We start from the raw sequence: 21614 nt of genomic DNA on the forward strand, positions 1-21614 counted from the left end.
TAACAAATATCTTTGACTTGAGTTTCCATTGACCTTCACATGCACACATTAATTCCACACGTTATGCAATTGTCGCACGAGTGGGCAAAGAAGTATCCATTACAAAGCTCAAATCATGTCAAATTCAAATTCTTCCTCGATATCAACATCATACGCGTAGTTTTCAACTTACACAAGGCCCATTTCATTGAATTATTCTCTTGTATCCATGGTTTTAAAATTTGGTTTCGCGTCTCATCTCAACCGGGGTCCGATACTAATTATCGCAGATGAGTTTTTCGATACGTTTGAGACTTCTTATTCAAAAAATCAAAAAATTGAACGTGAGGTATTAAATTCAGGTAAAAAAAGTGACTTATGAGTTGGTCTCGTTCAGTTCTGATACCAAGTTAACTTGGCGATACGTCTCGATTTCGAATGAGTTTTTAAAACCATGCTTGTATCTCGAGAAAATTAAAAGGGAAAAATATAAAAACCCTGAGTCTATACTGACTCGTCCGATTCAATTTGGAATCGTTCGAGTTTTACAAAAGCAAAATTGAGAGGGACAAAGTCAAACACGCCACTCTTAAAAAACTCAAGTCTCCCAAGTTTCAACTATTGCGAGGGAAATCTAACGAACCGCCTAAAAACAATACAAATTAACTCTCTCTGCCTTTCTCAGTCGTCCAAAATTAAAAGGCAGCTATTTCTATTTCTAGAAAGTAGAAACTACTCAGAGAGAGAGAGAGAGAGAGAGAGAGAAGATTTCACTGGTTCAATGTATCCAATATCCAAGCTCTGATCTTTAACCTCAAATTCTATCCAATTCAAACCCTAAGCTCTCTTCTTCCTCAACTATCCCTCTCTCTCTCTCTCGTTCTTCAGAAATAATGGCGACGAAGACCTTCTCTTCACCTGTAACCGACCTACAGTCTTCCTTCCTGGGTAAAAGCTTGAAGAATAGGACGAGTATTGATGCCTTACGTTGCAGAACCGATCGTTACTCTGTTACTGTGAGTTTTTTCGTCATTTTTTTCTTATATTATTTGTGATTTTCTCATTGAATTTCGTTTTTTGTTATTATATTTATTTGAATTTTTTTTTTCCCCCCTCAATTTTTTAGTTGTAGAGCTATGCACTTGTTGCCATATTGTTTTGGGACGGTGGGACGGGTTCTCTCCTCAGACAGAGGAGAGAAGAAGTCTGCAGGGTTGTTTCTAATTTTGTCTTTCTTAGTTATTCCACTCATCCATCTCAACATCAACATCTCTGTTATTCTCAATTTATTAACATGATCCTCGAAAATTCAACTCCATAAAGCATTGTCAGTCTTACCACCATCTTATACAATTTCCCTTTTTAATCTGATTGGTAAGCGTTTGACTCATAGTACTCCAGAAGCATACTGTGGAGGGGTAAAATTGTCATCCCATCTGGATTCAATCGACACGTATCTTGAGACACTCATATGTGTGGGATTATTTGGATTAGATCCTATCTAATTAGGAAACAATTCCAATATAAGAGGATTCTTTCCCTAGGATAACTATTATATTTGCTTAAGGATGAATGATCTAACAGTTAAAATATGAGGAAGATTATGATTACTTTTTGGGATTAGAATTTTTTTTTTTCTAATTAAAGGGAAAAATCTATTGTAAAAGGGGAGATGAAAAGTGGGAAGTCAAAGGGCTAACTGCAACCATGTAATATTGGAAAACAAAATACAAAATATAGTGGAATGGTTCCCGTGGATGTAGGCATTTTTGCCAAACCACATAAAATATTGGTGTCTCTTTTCCTCTTTTCTTATTATTATTTTTATATGATTTCTTGTTGGAGTTTTGATCCAAATCATAATCTCGAGGTGGGTGTGGATTTTTGCATCCACATGTACCTCCACTTACTATCCAGCTCTGATTAGATGGTATCACCTTCCTCAAGCTCGTCATCCGTGTGTATCATAGATCCAAGATAGCATAAGTGGTTGCTTTGGGTAATTTCTAGACCATCTATTTTCACTCGACATTTCTCCTCTTCGGTGTTAGTACTAATTTTACCCTCCACATATTCGAGTTTGATCCTACTTTCTAAAGACCTTGGACTCCAACACCTCTCTCCATAATTCTAATTTTGCATTTACTTTCTTGTTTATTAATATTACGTCATCGGCAAATAACATTCACCTAGGTATGTGGTATTTAACATGAGTAGTTAATTCATTTATGGGTAGAGCAAACAAGTCCGGCTGAAAGCCAATTCTTGGTTAGACTTATTGTAATTGGGAACTCATTCATCTCCTATCCATTTTTCCTTACACGGATGACAACCTCAGAATACATGTCCTTAAATTTGTCAATATATTTATTCAAGGCTTCTTTCTTTCCCAGTACTCATCAAATTAGCTCTCTTGGTACTTTTTTTGATAAAAATCTTATGACGATTCTCCCTCTTTTCTTTGTACTTTTCTATTATTTGGTCAAGATTGCCTCGATGGTTGATGTACCTAGCATAAAATCAAATTGATTATTTGATATATTCGTTTTTTGTCTTAACCTTTGCTGAATCATGCTTAAGTTTAATATCTCAAGAGTATAGCACAATACATGAAGCTTGGAAATGCAATATTTGGATGGGAGATCATCGAGTATGAGCTAGTTTGCCACATTGGTCTCGAGTTTGTGCACATTATATGGTTGTAACCATGGATAACAAGCACAACTAAAATTATGCCAAAAACTTGTAACTTGGTAGTTTATGAAGTAAAAATTCTTAAGGATATAGCATATTGGTGATACGACTAGGCATATGATTTATAAGAAATATGGAGGTGCGAAAAGCTTCAACCTAGTACATAGTTGTCATGTAGATCTTGAGCAAGCAATGTGAGATCCATTTCCACAATAAGGAAATGTTTTCATTCAGCCATTCAACTATATTCAGATGTATGAGGACATGCTAACTGATGGAAATCACCATGTTTAGTCAGAAAAATTTGACATTTTTGACTAGTAAACTCACCACGTCTATTAGTTTGTATGGTCTTTATTTTACAGTAAAGTCTTTTACCTACTTTGGATTTGAAACTAGAAACATCATGCGTTGATCACAAGGGAAAGTCCATAAATGTTTTGAGAAATCATTGGCAACACAACATAATGATACAATCCATTTAGGGAATTAACTGGTGTAGGGTCTCAAATATCCGAATGTACTATTTCAATGCTTTAAAATAGATAGTCATGGAAGGAGGCGTATCAATCAAAAAAAACTATTGTTCTATCGAGATATAGACACCCCGATCGATGTGAGAGGAATTATTTTATCGATGTGATTGCATGATACTTTGAATAAATACGACCTCTTTTCAATTGGGTTGTGGAAAAGCGTCTTCAATCCTTTTTATTGGTGTGATTTTATAAGGAAATGGCTTTGATGCACTTGATGGGCGGTGCAATACGTTGATATTGTTGGATGGAGAAGTCTATGAGGACAATCTCATGGGTTCAGTTCACTAAAGCCTTATGAACGCTAGTGGAACCACCCAAAAGTGCAGAACCGAGTGGGCTCTATCTATGTTGATACAAACTACTACAGTTCAAGATTACCAATCCTAGTTCAAGCAACAAGCCAATCCCTTTACTCAAATCTTTACTGGTTGAGTGTTTCCTATCAGGCTTAAAAGATGACATCGAACTCAATGTGATGATGTTCCAATTGGTAACATTTTGTTGGCCCTTGCTTAAGGAGGAATCAACCATAAACAATTAACGATTCAGCCTCCCCCTTCCTTGTAAGCAACACTTAACATTAGCACCAACAATTTCACGTTTCCCACAAGGAGGGAGGACCAAGTAAAAAATATTGACACTGGCATAAATGAAGGAATGTGCAAGAGAGGTTTATACTTAAATTGCGATGAGAAGTATAGTTTTGACAGTCATTGTAAGGCCCTATTAGCTATCATCGAAGGGCTTAAGGAGACGAAAACTAGATCACCATCCAAAGTAGAAGATTTTCATCCTTGGTATGAGGGCATATTGAAGGGAAAAAGAACCTTACAACCATACTTCTTGTGATTGATTGGTTTAGTAAGGTGGGTTAGAGATTGAATTGGGTAAGATTTGGTATTATTTTTTAATTTTGGTCAGACCTTAATGAAAAGGGCTCTTAATTGGGGGTGAGGAGTGGTGGAATGTAATTAGAATATGTAGTGCGTGTGTGTATTTGATATGCATAAATTTTATAAATAGTGGAGGCTGGATAAGATGACTGGCAAAATATGCAAATAGCACACCCACACCCCAAATTATAATTCATAGTGTTGATAAATTATAGGTCATTAGCTTTTGGCTTTATAAATATGGGGATTTGTAGCCCTGAAAAGGGCACATTTTCTTATGGATAAAAATACATTAGTTACTTTGGAGGCATAGCCACCTTGAATCGATCACATCTTTATCTTCTCATGTTATTTTAATTAATATGATCCATTAGGATCGACTATTTTATTTATATTCCCATGGGTCACTTAACTCTGAAAGTGCTCTGTGCCAAAAGTCTTTCCTTGGCTGATATTTACTTTTGAAATTGACCATAATATACCACAAATGCCATCATGCCTACGAATTAATGGGAATTTGGAAACCCTTTTGATCAGGGGATGATTTAACTGTTGGGTGTTTCGATACGTCTCGAGGTGCATTTGCACCCTCATTTTTTGTGTTTTCTTAAACGTCAGCCGTTGTCCCCCTAGATTTGTTCAGGTCTTGTGGTTGAGATTCCTTGTCCTTGATTTTTGATTAATGTTTATGCGAAGTTGTATTAGAACTGATCACATTTTTTTTTGTTTGCTTTTTTAATTTTTTTGTTCTTGAGCTTGTAGATGTGTTCGTTTTTTTATGTTTCTGGTGGTTTCTTGCTTTTGGCAGAGTTGCAAGTTGAATAATTCATTTCAATGCTGTAATGGAAGAGTATTTGCATCGGTGCTTAAAGATCACAATGTACTTGACTCCTTAGCTATGCAGCCTGAAGCAGAAGTGCTTCAGAAACCCAATAAGAGACTTCGCATATTCTCAGGCACAGCAAATCCTTCACTTTCACAGGTCTTAATTGTTCTTCTTTGCGCATTTATATTGAATTTCAATTGAAAGGTTTGAAGTTTAAACTTAAGAAGACATTGCCCGAACTTGAATATGGGAAAAGCAGACAAGAGTAGGATGAATATCTGATCGATCAAAAAAGAGTAGGATGAATATCTGTTTAGGATTGTAAATCAACTTTGCTATAGTTAAGAGATGAGGCTGTTTTGTTCCATTGCTTAAAAAATTCTTCCTTGAATGTGAGGCCTACATGTGTGAGGATCAAGGTCCTGGTCTCAAAGCTTCTTGACCACTTTTTAAGAGGCTTAAGGCTCCATTCTTAAGGTCTGGGACCTGAGAAAGCCTTGAACTGTGACTCTACAAGTGCATACATGGGTACAGATGAATGTATACCCCTTTTATTTATTTTAGGATTTTGTTAACGTGTTCCCTAAGGGCACACATTAAAGTGCAATAAATATGCTTTGGAAATTGAATCTGAGGGTATTTCGGTAAAAAGCATTTTAAGATATTTTCGGTACAAAATTCAATTTCCAAAGTGTATTTATTGCACTTTAACGTGTGCCCTTAGGGAACATGTTAGCAAGACCCTTTATTTTATATGCCAAGTAAAACTTTAATAAAGATGCTTTAATTCATCTTTTTTACATACAAGTAAATCTGATGTACATGGCTTCAGGTGCTTCAACTAGAAGTGCTTATAAGTTTCTATTATGGAAAAATCAAAATCAATCGTGTGGAACTAAAAACTTGAGCTTTATGTGAAAATGAGGAACATTCTTGTGATGGAAATTGATGGATTTCCAAATAAGTCATTAGCCATGATTTCGATGTCATTATGTTTGCTAAAAGAAAGTCCTTGTTTACTTTGTTGGTTCGACCAATTGAGGGAAAACACTAGATTAGCTGTATAAAATATTGAATTGAAATTAATATATAGAAAATATAATATGGGAACATGGACCTTGCATAATAAATAGCAAGTGTTTTAAATATTGTGCCTCAAGGTGCATGATTTTTATGGTATAAGAAGTAGAGCTCCTAAGTTCGTTTCTTATTTCTTTCTTTTATTTTTGCATCATTAACATAATTTTTTAGTACTTTTTGTGGATTTAAGTCTTTTTAAATTTCAAGGCTGACATCTCATACGGCCTTAATGCTTAAGCCTTGCCTCATGTACGCTTTGTGCTTTACAAAACATTGATTTTGGCAATGTGTTCTTTAAAGGAGACTGAATATAATATAGATGCCATCTACAATCTTCACCTAATCTTCTAAAAGGTTTATAGAAATTGTTTTCTTTTTCATCATGTTAAAATAAGCATAACTTATTTAGTTTTTGCAATTTATTTATTTATTTTTATGGAAGCTGAGATTAAACTGACTCATATTTGAGTTTTATGGCAACTGTACTGATTACTAATTCCTTACGAAGTTCATAATCTTATCGTTGGTTATGTTCACTGATTTCTTTATGCCTTTTTAATTTTCTCTCCAAGGAAATTGCATGCTACCTGGGTTTAGATCTTGGAGGGATCAAGATAAAGCGATTCGCTGATGGTGAGGTTTATGTCCAGTTGCAAGAGAGTGTAAGGGGCTGTGATGTATTCCTGGTGCAACCAACATGCCCACCAGTAAATGAAAATCTAGTAGAGCTTCTTGTAATGATAGATGCATGTCGAAGGGCCTCCGCAAGGAGTATTACAGCTGTTATTCCCTATTTTGGGTATGCCAGAGCAGATCGAAAGGTATATCTCCGTGCTGCTTCTATAAATTCTTGTTTGCTATGGAAGTTAGAATTCTTACCCAAAGATGTCCCTGAATATCCAATTGAGGCTGCATGTAGGCCAACTTAGCAACTAAAAGCAATCTCATTGCCTTTGATATGATGGAAGCCTATAATCCTCTCAAGCATTTAGAAATAAAATATAGTATTTTGGACATTAAGCAGATGTCCATTGTCCTTGACTTTAAGGAGCTTCATAGTGTTGAGTTTATACTTTCCTCCACTGTTGGGTGTGTCATACAAGTTAAGTCCTGTGACTCTCTTATATTCATTGTTCTCCCCCTCTCCAACAAATCGGTCTTTTGGAGTAGTTGGTTGGTTAACACGTAGTTGCTGCTTTGTTTTGGGTTAATGAAGCTCTCACTACCCTTCCTCTCGAATCCTCTATATTCTTTCTTTTTTGCAGTAAAATTCCTTTTTTATTGATAATTTTTTTTTTCCTCTCTCTCTAACTTATGTTCTGTTTCTGGCATTTTCAGACTCAAGGGCGAGAATCTATTGCTGCCAAACTCATTGCAAATGTAATCACTGAAGCAGGTGCCAGCCGAGTCCTTGCTTGCGATCTTCATTCAGGGCAGTCACTAGGGTACTTTGACATTCCCATTGATCATGCATTAGGAGAGGTACTTTACTGTTGTTTCTTGGGATGGACTATGTTTGACTTGTGCAAATTTTCTTTGTTCACAGCATATTTCTGGAGTAATTTTAGGTTATGCGATTGAGAAATTGTCTATAAAGTGACATAAATTCATTTCCCTCATGTTGTAGCCTGTGATACTGGATTACTTAGCAAGTAAGAGAATTTCTTCAAATGATTTGGTGGTTGTCTCTCCTGATGTGGGAGGTGTTGCTCGAGCACGTGGCTTTGCCAAGAAGTTATCTGGTGCTCCACTAGCTATTGTGGATAAAAGACGTCAAGGGCATAATGTTTCTGAGGTAGTCATGCAACTTTCAAGATTGAAGCTCTATTTATTTGATGATTTAATTCTTTTATTTTAAGTGCAAAGGGTAACATAGTAGTTTCTGACTCAAGTTAGCAAAATGCAGGTTATGAATTTAATTGGTGATGTCAAGGGAAAGGTCGCAGTCATGGTTGATGACATGATTGATACTGCTGGTGAGCTGTTATCTGTAATGTTTCCTATACGGCTGTCAATGGATTGGATCAGACCTGAAATCAGATCTGATAACTTCGGGTCTGGATCGAGGATTTGGACTCAGATAAGGATCCGTTCTGATATCTTATTGGATTGGATCTGGAATGACCATGTCCTGATCCGATAAAGTGTTAGAAATTATAAAAATTATATAGTATATTTGTATAAATATAGAAAGTTTATTAAGATTTTGTACATCAAATTGAGTTTGGACCGATCCGGACCCAATTTGATTGTTATTGGATCTTAATATTGAGATCGATAAAAACCCAATCCGTTAGGAGCCTGATCCGATACTTATCGGATCAGTTCCGGATCTGATCCTTGTCGGATTGGTACCAAATCCATTGACAGCCCTAATTTTTTATGCATGCAAGATAGTTTCAGACAATGTCTATATTAATATTTATATCTTGCTTCAATGGTATGTTAACACCATGGGAAATGCAGGGACTATTACTAATGCTGCTGCCTTATTACACCAAGAGGGCGCAAGAGCTGTTTATGCATGTTGTACTCATGCTGTTTTCAGGTATTTGTCTCTTCCATTTTGTCACCAATATAATTATTTTCATGAACAAAACTTCACCTGAAAACTAAGTTTCAAATGATTGCTAGTCTCACAGCTGTTGGAACTTAATAATCACAATTTACAAAGACACGAAGAATCAAATGCAGTAGATGATTCATCCATTAACAAATGATTATTGCATTGATAAATGGCTATAAGGAATTGTGGCTTAAACTAGAATGGATGCTTTCTCGAACAAACATTGAATGTGATAGATCTAGGATATGAGTGAGAAAAAGGTTAGAAGCTTCTGGTGTGCATCAGATTTCAACCCAAACTATTTAACCCTTATAATCTTAAAAGAATCAACTAAATCTTGAGAATTTCTCTTAGTTTATTGCTAAATAAAAACATGAAAACTAGATAGATTTCAAGAAGAAACTTGTCTACTTTTAAAAGCATGTAGAGTTCTTCAAGTACTATATTTTGGTCTTCATTGCATGGACACTTCTAAAAGGGTTAAGTACCTGCATTAGTTTCCAACACTCTTCGAACTCTTGTGCGACACTTCTAAATTTGTTTTCTTCCCTTAGTCTCCTACTCCTTGACATTTGTCCACCTAGTAATGTTCTTACCAGGCCAATGTTGGATGCTTTCAGCTTATATCTCCAAATTGTACTATCCTGTCGACATATTGGGTTTGTGGAGATAAGAGTATCTGATACTTTGTATTAGTGTCAGACATGACAAAAGGTGGCCATATCAATGTTACATAGGTTATTATGAATGTTTAAAGTTTTCTAAGAACATACCTGGTTCCATCCAGGACGAGAACCTTTGAATTATGTCCTCTTTGAAATGTGGTTTCTTTTTCTTTTCTTTTTTCTATCTCCCAAATAGAAAGAGAATCCTTCAAATGAAGAATACTTAGAAATTAAAGGCAACTGTTGTGGGTGGGTGGTATTATAGGGATAGCGGAATATTTTATTTATTCATTTCTTTTTGTAAGGAAAAAATAGATGAGCTTCGAATATTGATCTTTGGGCAGGCTGAGCCTGACTAGATTTTGTCTAGACTTGGCTTTCTTGCTTACCACCTGTATAAAGAAGCCTCTCATTTCTCCCTCAAATTAATCACGCATTCCATTTTATATGTGGCATTCCCTGAATAACCCGATAAAATTGTCTGGCTGAGCTTCACAGCTGCCTCAGTTTCTATCATAAGACAATAGGTTTAGTTGGAGGTAGAGGGAATGGGATGCTAATAATGCTTATCCTTCGCTAATGAGTAGAACATGAAAAACATGAAAAAAATAAAAAAGAGATCAGTATTGTTTTTATCTATTAGCCTATGCTACACTTTTGGGGTGCACTGATTTTGTAACCCCAGATTACCTGAATGGATAACCTGCTGTGGAAACAAAGTACAGTTCATTTGTTCCCCAAGCATTTAGTTTTCCCTTAAATTGAAGCAATTATTTCTCCCAATTTGATTCTTGAATATGGTTTCTATTTGTAGCCCCCCAGCAATTGAGAGGCTGTCTGGAGGACTCTTTCAAGAAGTCATAATTACAAACACAATTCCAGTAGCAGAAAAGAATTACTTTCCTCAGCTGACTATACTCTCAGTGGCAAACCTGCTTGCAGAGGCTATTTGGCGTGTTCATGATGATGGCTCCTTGAGTAGCATGTTTCGGTGACTTTTGTCTCGTGTTTTTTTTTTTTTTGGCTAATTCATTATAGTGTCTCATTGCATTATTTCTCTTTAGTTCAGAATCGGGCTTTGACCAACAACCCATTTCATGAATATTAGAGAAATAAAGTTTTGGGGTATGTTATGAAGTCTTGTTTTTTTGTTAAAGGAATGATGAGCTAGAATGAGAGGGAACAGGTTCTCAAAGAATATATTTTGACAGTGTAGGTTCTTGGCCTATGTTTTCCAATTGTTGAAGTTAAACTATGGACAGTGTATTTAATGTTATATAGTTAATACTTCAATACAATTGTTGTTGTGTGCGAAATTCTGTCTCTTCTGAGCAAATTTCACATGTGATGCTCTTCTATTATCATATTTATCGAGACTTGTTCCTCCCTTTTGCTTATAAATTGTGTAATGGTTTATCATCAATTATGAAAAAGGTTTTGTTTTTTTTTTCTTCTAATTATTATCAAGGCAGTACATGGAAGGTCACAACTACATAGAACCCAACATGTGATTGTTGGTTTGTGAATCAAATCATGAAATTGAAGGTAACATAATTGTATGAGCAGAATTAATTTTGAATAAAATCACTGACTCAATTGTGTTTTCCTAAGTAGTTCATTCAAGACCATACTAACTCGACTATAGATGATTAAACAACAGACTCACAGACATATTGTTCCAACATGTCTAAGTAACCTTCAACATATAGATTATTAGGACCTTGAATTCCCCATATCTAGGTGCACACACATACATATAAAACTGTTGTTTCAACTTTCAACCAATTGAACTAATGAAGGATGAAGGGTCGGGGGGCACAGAAACTTCGACGGATCCTTCCATCATTTGTGTTACTTTTTTCATTGTAGGTCTAAGCGATGGCTCCTCCTGAATGCACCAAATTGCTATCATCACAAGCTTTTCCAATCTCTTCATGTTGTCCATGGCCTCATCTTCACTCTCCACTAACATATCCAATCTTCCTTCTTTAAAGCAATCATAAGCCCAATCCATCAATATCACCTTGTCTTCATCTTCGAGATCTATTTCAATGTTCTTCCGACAACAAATGATTTCCAATAACAAGATTCCGAAGCTGTAAACATCCACTTTCACTGTGATAGCCATGTTTTTGAACCATTCAGGGGCAACATACCCTTTAGTCCCCCTAATACCCGTATTAGTACGAGACTGATCAGATTTCAAAAGCTTTGCTAATCCAAAATCGGAAATCCTGGCAGTAAAAGAGTTGTCAAGAAGTATGTTTTGAGGCTTAATGTCGCAATGAATGATTTGGGTGCTACACTCTTCATGTAGGTACGTGAGCCCTCTCGCAATTCCAAATGCAATCTGCATTCTTTGGTACCATTTTGGCCTTGATCTTCCAAAGAGGAAGCTCGCCAAAGAGCCGTTGCTCATGAACTCGTATACCAGAAGCCGGTGTGGTCCGTCATTGCAGAATCCTAATAGTTGGACTAGATTCTTGTGATTGGTCCGGCCGATCGCAGTTACTTCAGCTTTAAATTCTTGCTCACCTTCTTTAACCTCGTCTAACTTCTTAACCGCTACCAAGTTTCCACCATCCGATGCCATCACCCCTTTATAAACTGTTGCGAAAGCACCACTACCTAATTCTTCTTTAAATCCATCCGTAGCTTTTTCAAGCTCTTTGTACGTAAAACTTCGCAGATTCATCCCTGACGTGATTTGGCCCGGGTGAATTTTCTTTGATTTCTTACGGTAGGTGAAGAAAACGAAGAGAGAAATCAATGACAGCGTGACGAAGTTCAGAAACACCGAGCCTCCAAAAAGAAGTGACCCAATGAGGATCAAAGTCGAACGATCTTTCTTCATTAAAATTATAACCGGAGATACCGAAGAATTATCTTTCCTTACTTTGATCAGGACTTTGCCTTCAACACTAGACTTAATCCTCCCATTTGAGAGTGGGAGCTTCAACTTCCAACAGTTTCGATTTTTAAATTTGGCTGCCGCGCAGAAACAATCACTCAAACAAGCTTCTCTGCACCAATCCTCATTTACCGATTTATACCTTTCAGAGGCGGAAGTTTGCCATTCGGTGTTCATTATTTCCTTCATGTCAAATAGAGACGATTCTTGTGATCCCTCCTCGCAGCTTTGCGAAGTGAAATTTTGTTTGCATCCATTTAACTTGTTATTATGATCCAAGTAGGTATACCCGGGTGGGCATTCACAACTCGGTCTCTGATTCTCGTCTAATCTGCAATAGCTGTTAAACCCACAAGCCCCGCTTCCCCTATTCCCCATAATTTTTGTACAAATATTTGAAGGCACGTACCACTTGGTGGACCATCCTCCATTTCTTGCGCGGCTGTTTTTTGGGTAGACATATTGCCTAAAAACTCCATCATAATCAAGTGTTGCTCTTTGGTAGAAATCATTTGTTGAAATCGCGCTAGATGCTGTGTAGTCAAATACGGTTCCATTTGTTGGCATAACGTAAATATAGCCGGACTCATTGAAGACCACATGAGCACCCGTTTGTAGAGTCATGGTTGCCCAGTAAGGTTTGTAAACATCGTCAGTCGGGAAAGCAGTTGGGTAAAGCACGAGATTACCATCGTTTTGTAACCAAAGCAGAAACCTCCCACTCGAGTAATCATCGCTTTCGGTCTGACGAGAAACAAGTCTGCTTCCTTGATTCAATATCTGTGTAGGCAATATGGTGTCAGTGGGAACATTAAAGCTTTCCCATATATTAATATTGTTTCGGCTCACAATTACTAAATTCCCCGTGTCGAGCATAGCTGCATAAGCGGCTTTGCTTCCTTTGAATTCAGCTTTCCAAATCTCTCCATCTTGAGGGTCGCTCAAAACGAGTTGACCATCAGTAGTTAGCTCAACTTTTGATCCTCTGTGCACCAAATTTGCTCCATTTGCAGACCAAACTATGGTCTTGTCAGGTACTTTGTTGAACCAGATTGCAAGCAAGAAACCTTTGATCCCTATGGGTTGGAACCCAAAAGCAAAATCTCTTGAAGGTGATATCCAATAAGAGTTGTCATTTAAAGCAGATAGAGATGAGCCCAAGCTAATGTTTTGGTAAGTCTGAGATATGGTAAATAGTGGTAGGTGAAGAAGAAAGAGAAACAACAAGTGGAGTATACGATGATGAATGGCTGAAACCATTTTGAGGAAGCTAATATGTTTGAACTATCAATAGTAGGAGAAACAAAACTTGGATTTATAGGCATGAAACTTGGATTAGAACTTATTGTAAAGATTGCAGCACTAGAGGCAGGTAGTGAATTCTCATCAGTGCTATAAAAAACAGATGTTTGACTTCCCCAACAATTGACTTCTATAGTTGATTTTGTTTTCAAGTATTTAAGGTATCAAAAAGACCCAATTTTCTGAAAATCTTTCAAACAAATGACCTGTTTAGCCATATCTCATTGTCATAAAAAAAATTTGGAGCAAACATCCAAAATGATTTTTATGGGGAGAGTACTAGAGACATATATCGTTGTTGACTTGTTGCAATTAGGATAATGTAACAAACAACTCAATCTCTATAAAATAAAAATAAAAGGGTAAGTTACGCTTTGACCATCTGTAATTTGTCTTAATTTTATGTTGATCCTCTAATATTTTGATAATTGCACTTACCTCCTCTTTTACTAATAGTGTTAAAATTCAGATGTTATTTTACCATTTAACAGTCATTTATTTTTTATTACAAAAAATAATAATTAAAATTGCCTCAGTCTAAGATTTCACACTTTAATTGTTTATCAAGAAGACTAATATTTTAAAAGGTAAAATGGTCTTTATAAAAATAAAAGAAATCATTTTTAATTGTTTGGTTGACGACAGGTAGATACAAGTGGGGGTAAGTGAGCCCCTTCGATAAGTATAAACGAGGTAGTTAGGGGTCAACATAAAATTATGCCAAACGGCAAGGGGTAAAAGTATAATTTACCCCTAAAAAAAACAAGGAAAAAAGAACATCATCCTCTATGGTGTTTGTCAAATCAGGTCATGAGCAAAGTATTATTTGATAGGGATCAATAGGTCCCTATGATAGTGAAATTATGAGCCGGCAATAATTTTGTTTTTTAGATAATTCAAGGATCTTTATTAATAACATGGTCGAGGAGACCATAAAGCAAAGTACAAATAAGAGAAAACAAAAAAGCAAAGGAAAACAGAACCAAACACAAACTACAAATCAATACTACACACCTAATTTCCTTGGATTCATCGAAAATCTTCCTCTACAAAGAGATGGACCTCAAGATAGAAAAAATAATGTTTTGGATTGAATATTCCTTTTATTCAAAACTCATAAGGGTCCTTTACTTCCAAATCTCTCGGCACATTGCAAAAGGAGTAATGCTCCATAGTTTTTACTTAAATGTCAAGAAGCCCTACCCTATGACAAACCATTCTTCCACTAAACTCCAGAAAGAACTCGGTACACACATTTTCACCCCTACCTACTCACCATTCTCCTTTCAAAACCCACTAAAGTTAACGAAAATTACACGTCTCTTCATTACATTGTCCAATGTCAACACTTTACCTAAGGACATCACTCAAGCTAAGAATACAACTTTGGAGGGAACTTTCAAACCCCCATACATTAACCACCACAAAGCATACCACTCTCATTAGCTTGCAATAGAAAGATTTGACCGAGAATACCTTGTTCTTACTTGGATCCCAAATACAAAAATCCTCATCCGAGAGTCTGCAATAATAAAGTGGTCACAAGCATAGTTAATTATTCTTCGAATAATTCGCGAATCATAATTGTCTTTTCCAACTGATACACAAAACAATTAAAGCATCCATCCGATTCAATTCCTATTAAAAATTCTCGACTTTTTGAACATTGTTGAATCATTCACAATTTATTCTTTTTTAGAATTAAACAAATTAAAAAAACTTTCTACGAAGAGGGTTAAAAATATAAATTAACCCATATTTTTATTATAAAAAAATTCTATATTTTCATTATTCTCTCTTTACAGTTAAAGGTTTTATCATTAGACAATCACTAATTGTTATCGTACTAATCATTGTTTGTTATTTAATATCATGATTATCAATCAACAATTAGGTGTTTTTTGTTAAACTAAAAAAAAATAAGTGCTGAAAAAAATAAGCTCTGATTTTAAGTGCTGGAAAAGTTGTTTGTTTAGATGTCAAAATAATGTTGAATTCATTAAAATTAAATTCACATAATCATGTTTATTACATATTGCTGAAAATTGGTAAATTGCCCTTACAATCATATTATACATTATTTGCATATTTCAATTGCCTATTTCTTATCAAACACAATAAAATATTTTATTTCATATAAAATTAAAATACAATTCATTTTTAAATAATAAAATAATACTAATTTTCAATTTCTAAATAATAATTTTTATTTCTAAAACCCCACAAATTTCAAATTAAAAATAATAATGTCATATAAGTCATCAAAATTTGAAATTAACATTGTCATATTATCCATCAAAATTGAAAATCAATATTGTCATACCTAACAAAATAATATCATTTCATATATTTACACCACTAAGATGATTTGCAATTTGATCTCGTAAGGTATTATTCAGATTGTCCGAACAACTTTTCCACACCAAGATGAGTATCTCCCCCATTAGTTATTTTAAGAAGAACATCTTTATCATCGTATTGATGAACAAGTTCATTAGTTATCAAAATTTTACGAAGAAAAATTATGAATTGTCATATATGTAATCACTATATTTCTCTGAGTAAGAAAATAGTATGGTGCCATCTTTTTTAAAATTAGGAACCGCACTTTCAAAACTTCGAAAGCCCTCTCAATTACATTTCTCAATCTATTATGTGTATGGTTAAATATTTTTCTCTTGCATCTACGACATTTACGACAAAAATCAGGTAACCAATAACGCATATTGTGATATGGTGTCATAAAACCTTGTATGTACTGTAAGCATCATCAACCAAATAATATTTATCTACATCAAAATGAATACATTGTTAAATAAGAAATATATATAGATATTATATTTATTACTAAAAAAACTATAGGAAATACTAATAATATTAGATGAAAGAATTGGAAATCTGTTTGCAAGATTACGGATAGTCTTTATTAAGACCCTTGAATCATGCGTTACTCCTTCCCATCTAGCTTGTACGTTTATAAATATTATATCAAAGTTACAAATAGTCATTACATTTTAATAGCATTCAGACATTCTCCTTCCTCTGTAAGGAATTTGTCCATCCGATGGAATGCAAGCATAGATGAGTGTTCCATCAATTATACCAAGAGCACCCTTGTTAATTAACTAAAAGAGTACATTACTACTGATAAAAAATATAAATATAAATATAAACTATCATAGGTAGAAAGTTAAGTACCTTAAATATTTGTCTAAAATGTCGATGAGTTTGAATTTCTTCAATTTGGTTGATCTTGTTTTTTTGTTAAAGGAATGATGAGCTAGAATGAGATGGAATAGGTTCTCAAAGAATATATTTTGACAATGCAGGTTCTTGGCTTATGTTTTCCAATCGTTGAAGTTAAGCTATGGACATCATATTTAATGTTATAGAGCTAATACTTCAATACAATTGTTGTTGTGTGCAAAATTCCATCTCTTCCGAGCAAATTTCACATGTGATGCTCTTCTATTATCATACTTATCGAGACTTGTTCATCCCTTTTGCTTATATACTGTGTAATGGCTTGTCATCAATTATGAAAAATGTGTTTTTTTTTTTCTTCTAATTATTATCAAGGCAGTACATGGAAGGTCACAACTACATAGAACCCAACATGTGATTGTCGGTTTTCGAATCAAATCATGAAATTGAAGGTAACATAATTGTATGAGAAGAATTAATTTTGAATAAAATCACTGACTCAATTGTGTTTTCCAAAGTAGTTCATTCAAGATCATACTAACTCGACTATAGATGATTAAACAACACTCACAAACAGATTGTTCCAACATATATAAGTAACCTTCAACATAGATTATAGGACCTTGAATTCCCCATATCTAGGTCCACACACATACATATAAAACTGTTGTTTCAACTTTCAACCAATTGAACTAATGAAGGATGAAGGGTTGGGGGGCACAGAAACTTCGATGGATCCTTCCATCATTTGTGTAACTTTTTTCATTGTAGGTCTAAGCGATGGCTCCTCTTGAACGCACCAAATTGCTATCAGCACAAGCTTTTCCAACCTCTTCATATCGTCCATTGCCTCATCTTCGCTCTCCACTAACATATACGATTTTCCTTCTTTAAAGCAATGATAAGCCCAATCCATCAATACCACCTTGTCTTCATCTTCGAGATCTATTTCAATATTCTTCCGACAACAAATGATTTCCAATAACAAGATTCCGAAGCTGTAAACATCCACTTTCACCGTGATAGCCTTGTTTTTGAACCATTCAGGGGCAACATACCCTTTAGTCCCCCTAATACCCGTATTAGTACGAGACTGATCAGATTTCAAAAGCTTTGCTAATCCAAAATCAGAAATCCTTGCACTAAAAGAGTCGTCAAGAAGTATGTTTTGAGGCTTAATGTCACAATGAATGATTTGGGTGCTACACTCTTCATGTAAGTACATGAGCCCTCTCGCTATTCCAAATGCAATCTGCATTCTTTGGTACCACTTTGGCCTTGAACTTCCAAAGAGGAAGCTCGCCAAAGAGCCGTTGCTCATGAACTCGTATACCAGAAGCTGGTGTGGTCCCTCGTTGCAGAATCCTAATAGTTGGACTAGATTCTTGTGATTGGTCCGGCCAATCGCAGTTACTTCAGCTTTAAATTCTTGCTCACCTTCTTTAACCTTGTCTAACTTCTTAACAGCTACCAAGTTTCCACCATCTGATGCCACCACCCCTTTATAAACTGTTGCGAAAGCACCACTTCCTAATTCTTCTTTAAATCCATCTGTAGCTTTTTCAAGCTCTTTGTACGTAAAACTTGGCAGATTCATCCCTGGCGTGATTTGGCCCGGGTGAATTTTCTTCGATTTCTTATGGTAGGTGAAGAAAACAAAGAGAGAAATCAATGACAGCGTGACGAAGTTCAGAAACACCGAGCCTCCTAAAAGAAGTGACCCAATGAGTATCAAAGTCGAACGATCTTTCTTCATTAAAATTATAGCCGGAGATACCGAAGAATTATCTTTCCTTACTTTGATCAGAGCTTTTCCTCTAACACTACAATCAAGCCTCCCGTTCGAGAGTGGAGCCCTCTTCTTCCAACAGTTTCCTTCTCTAAAAATGGCTGCCGCGCAGAAACAATCACTCAAACAAGCTTCTCTGCACCAATACTCGTTTACCGATGTATACCCTTCAAAGTCGGAAAATGGCCAATCAGCGTTCATCATTTCCTTCATGTCAAATAGAGACGATTCTTGCGATCCCTCCTCGCAGCTTTGCGAAATGAAATTTTGTTTGCATCCTTTTAATTTGTTATTAGGATCCAAGTAGGTATACCCGGGTGGACATTCACAACTAGGTCTCTGATTATCATCTAATCTGCAATAGCTGTTAAACCCACAAGCCCCACTTCCTATATCCCCCGTAAGTTTTGTACAAATATTTGAAGGCACGTACCACTTGGTGAACCATGACAATGGCCATGTATTTCTTGCGAGACTGGTTTTTGGGTAGACATATTGCCTAAAAACTCCATCATAATCAAGTGTTGCTCTTTGGTAGAAATCGTTTGTTGAAACCGCACTAAATGCTGTGTAGTTAAATAGGGTTCCATTTTTTGGCGTAACGTAAATATAGCCGGACTCGTTGAAGACCAGGTGAGTGCCCATTGGTTGAGTATAGCTTGCCCAGTAAGCAGTGTAAACATCGTCAGTCGGGAAAGCAGTTGGGTAAAGCACGAGATTACCATCGTTTTGTAACCGAAGCTGAAACCTTCCACTCGAGTAATCATCGCTTTCTGTCTGACGAGAAACAAGTCTGCTTCCTTGATTCAATATCTGTGTAGGCAATATGGTGTCAGTGGGAACATTAAAGCTTTCCCATATATTAATATTGTTTCGGCTCACGATTACTAAATTCCCCGTGTCGAGCATAGCTGCATAAGCGGCTTTGCTTCCTTTGAATTCTGCTTTCCAAATCTCTCCGTCTTGAGGGTCGGTCAAAACGAGTTGACCATCAGTAAGCTCAACTTTTGATCCTCTGTGCACCAATTTTGCTCCCTTTGCAGACCAAACTATGGTCTTGTTAGGTATGTTGTTGAACCAGATTGCAAGCAAGAAACCTTTGATCCCTATGGGTTGGAACCCAAAAGCAAAATCACTTGAAGGTGATGTCCATGAAGAGTTGTCATTTAAAGCAGAGAGAGATGAACCCAAGCTAATGTTTTGGTAAGTCTGAGATATGGTAAATAGTGGTAGGTAAAGAAGAAAGAGAAACAACAAGTGGAGTAAGCGATGAATGGCGGAAACCATTGAGGAAACTATATATATGTTTGAACTATCAAGAGTAGGAGAAACAAAACTTGGATTTATAGGCTTGAAACTTGGATTAGAACTTATTGTAAAGATTGCAGCACTAGAGGCAGGTGGTGAATTCTTATCAAGTTCTATAAAAAACAGATGTTTGACTTCCCCAACAATTGACTTCCATAGTTGATTTTGTTTTCAAGTATTTAATGTATCAGAAAGACCCAATTTTCTGAAAATCTTTCAAACAAATGACCTGTTTAGCCATATCTCATTGTCATAAAAACAAATTTGGATCTCATCATCACCGTAGCAAACATCCAAAATGATTTCCATTGGGAGTGAGAGTGCCAGAGACATATATCATTGGTGACGTTGTTGTATTAGGAATACAATAATCAACTCAATCTCTATAAAATAAAGTAAAAATGGTAAGTTACAGGTTGACCCTATGTAATTTATCTTAATTTTGTATTTATCCCCTAATATTTTGATAATTGCATTTACCTCCTCTTTTGCTAATGTTGTTAAAATTAAGATATTATTTTATGATTTAACCCTGTCTTTTATTTTTTATTACAAAAAATGATAATTAAAAATGTCCCAGTCTAAGAATTCACTCACGTGTGAATCCATTTCTTTCACGAGCATATTATAATATTTTAAAAAGGTAAAACAGTCTTTATAAAAATAAAAAATCATTTTTGACTGTTTGGTTGACAGGAGGTAGTTACAAGTGGGGGCAAGTGAGCCCCTTCGATAAGTATAAGCGATGTAGTTAGGGGTCAACATAACATTATGCCAACGACAAGGGGTAAAGTGTAATTTACATCCTATATGGTGTTTGTCAAATCAAGTCACGAGCAAAGTATTATTTGACAGGGATCAATAGGTCCGTGTGATAGTGAGATTATGACTCAGTAATAATTTTAATTTTTTTGATAATTCAAAGATCTATATTAATAACATAGTCGAGGAGACCATGAGACAAAGCACAAACAAGAGAAAACAAAAAAGGAAAGAAAAATATAACCAAGTACAAACTACAAATCAAAACTACATACCTAATCCCACTTGGTTATGAAGTCTTCAAAAAACACCTCCTTCAATCTATTGAAAATCTTGCTTCACAAAAAGATAGGCCCTAACATGAAAAAAATAATGTTTAGGACTGAATATTCCTTTTATTCAAAAGTCCTAATGTTCCTTTCCTTCCAAATCTCCCAGCAAATTGCGAAAGGAGTAATGCTCCATAGTTCTCTCTTAAATGTTGAGACGTCCTACCCTATGACAAACCATTCTTCTACTAAACTCTAGAAATAACTCGATACACACACCTTCACCCCTACCGACTCCCCATTCTCTTTTCATAACCCACTAAAGTTAACAGAAATTACACATCTCTTCATTACATTATCCAACGTCAACATTTTACCTAAGGACGTCACTCAAACAAATAATGCAACTGTGGAATGAACTTTCGGACCCCCACACATTTACCACGGGAAAGGAACAAGCATGCCACCCCATTAACTTGCAATAGAAAGATTTGACCGAGAATACCCCATTCTTACCTGGATCCCAAATACAAAAATCCTCATCTGGGAGTCTGCAATAATAAACTGGTCACAAGCATAATAGTAATTTTTCGAATGATTCGCGAATCATAACTGACTTTTTCGAATGATACACAAAACGATTAAAACTTCCGTCCAATTCAATTCCTATTAAAAATTCTGGACTTTTTGAACATTTTCGAATCTTCACGATTTATTCTTTTCTTGAATTAAACAAATCAAAAATACTTTCTACAAAGAGGGTTAAAAATATAAATTAACCCATATTTTTATTATAATCTTTTTTTTCATTATAATCTCTTTACAGT

The 21614-nt window shown here is 35.6% G+C and overlaps 3 protein-coding genes across 3 annotated transcripts; 1 reads left to right on the forward strand and 2 right to left on the reverse strand.

The window, feature by feature from the left end:
• The first annotated feature begins 864 nt into the window (after positions 1-864).
• LOC147381930 (ribose-phosphate pyrophosphokinase 1-like) lies at positions 865-10684 on the forward strand. The gene is made up of 8 exons (XM_086429802.1): positions 865-995; positions 4914-5087; positions 6584-6832; positions 7350-7493; positions 7639-7806; positions 7918-7987; positions 8478-8559; positions 10057-10684. The coding sequence occupies exons 1-8, from the start codon at positions 873-875 to the stop codon at positions 10235-10237; spliced, it is 1191 nt and encodes a 396-aa protein (XP_086285928.1). The 5' UTR covers positions 865-872; the 3' UTR covers positions 10238-10684.
• Positions 10685-10978: 294 nt separating this feature from the next.
• On the reverse strand, positions 10979-13466 carry LOC147381931 (G-type lectin S-receptor-like serine/threonine-protein kinase LECRK3). Its single transcript, XM_086429801.1, has one exon. The coding sequence runs from the start codon at positions 13411-13413 to the stop codon at positions 11020-11022; it is 2394 nt and encodes a 797-aa protein (XP_086285927.1). The 5' UTR covers positions 13414-13466; the 3' UTR covers positions 10979-11019.
• A 3828-nt stretch (positions 13467-17294) lies between these two features.
• LOC147381932 (G-type lectin S-receptor-like serine/threonine-protein kinase LECRK3) lies at positions 17295-19735 on the reverse strand. The gene has a single exon (XM_086429817.1). The coding sequence runs from the start codon at positions 19733-19735 to the stop codon at positions 17339-17341; it is 2397 nt and encodes a 798-aa protein (XP_086285943.1). The 3' UTR covers positions 17295-17338.
• Between the last annotated feature and the right edge of the window lie 1879 nt (positions 19736-21614).

The sequence above is a fragment of the Akebia trifoliata genome, unplaced genomic scaffold (genome assembly GCF_017979445.1).
Source record: "Akebia trifoliata isolate Shusen 1 unplaced genomic scaffold, ASM1797944v1 Contig00135_ERROPOS630964, whole genome shotgun sequence".
Classification (NCBI taxonomy): domain Eukaryota; kingdom Viridiplantae; phylum Streptophyta; class Magnoliopsida; order Ranunculales; family Lardizabalaceae; genus Akebia; species Akebia trifoliata.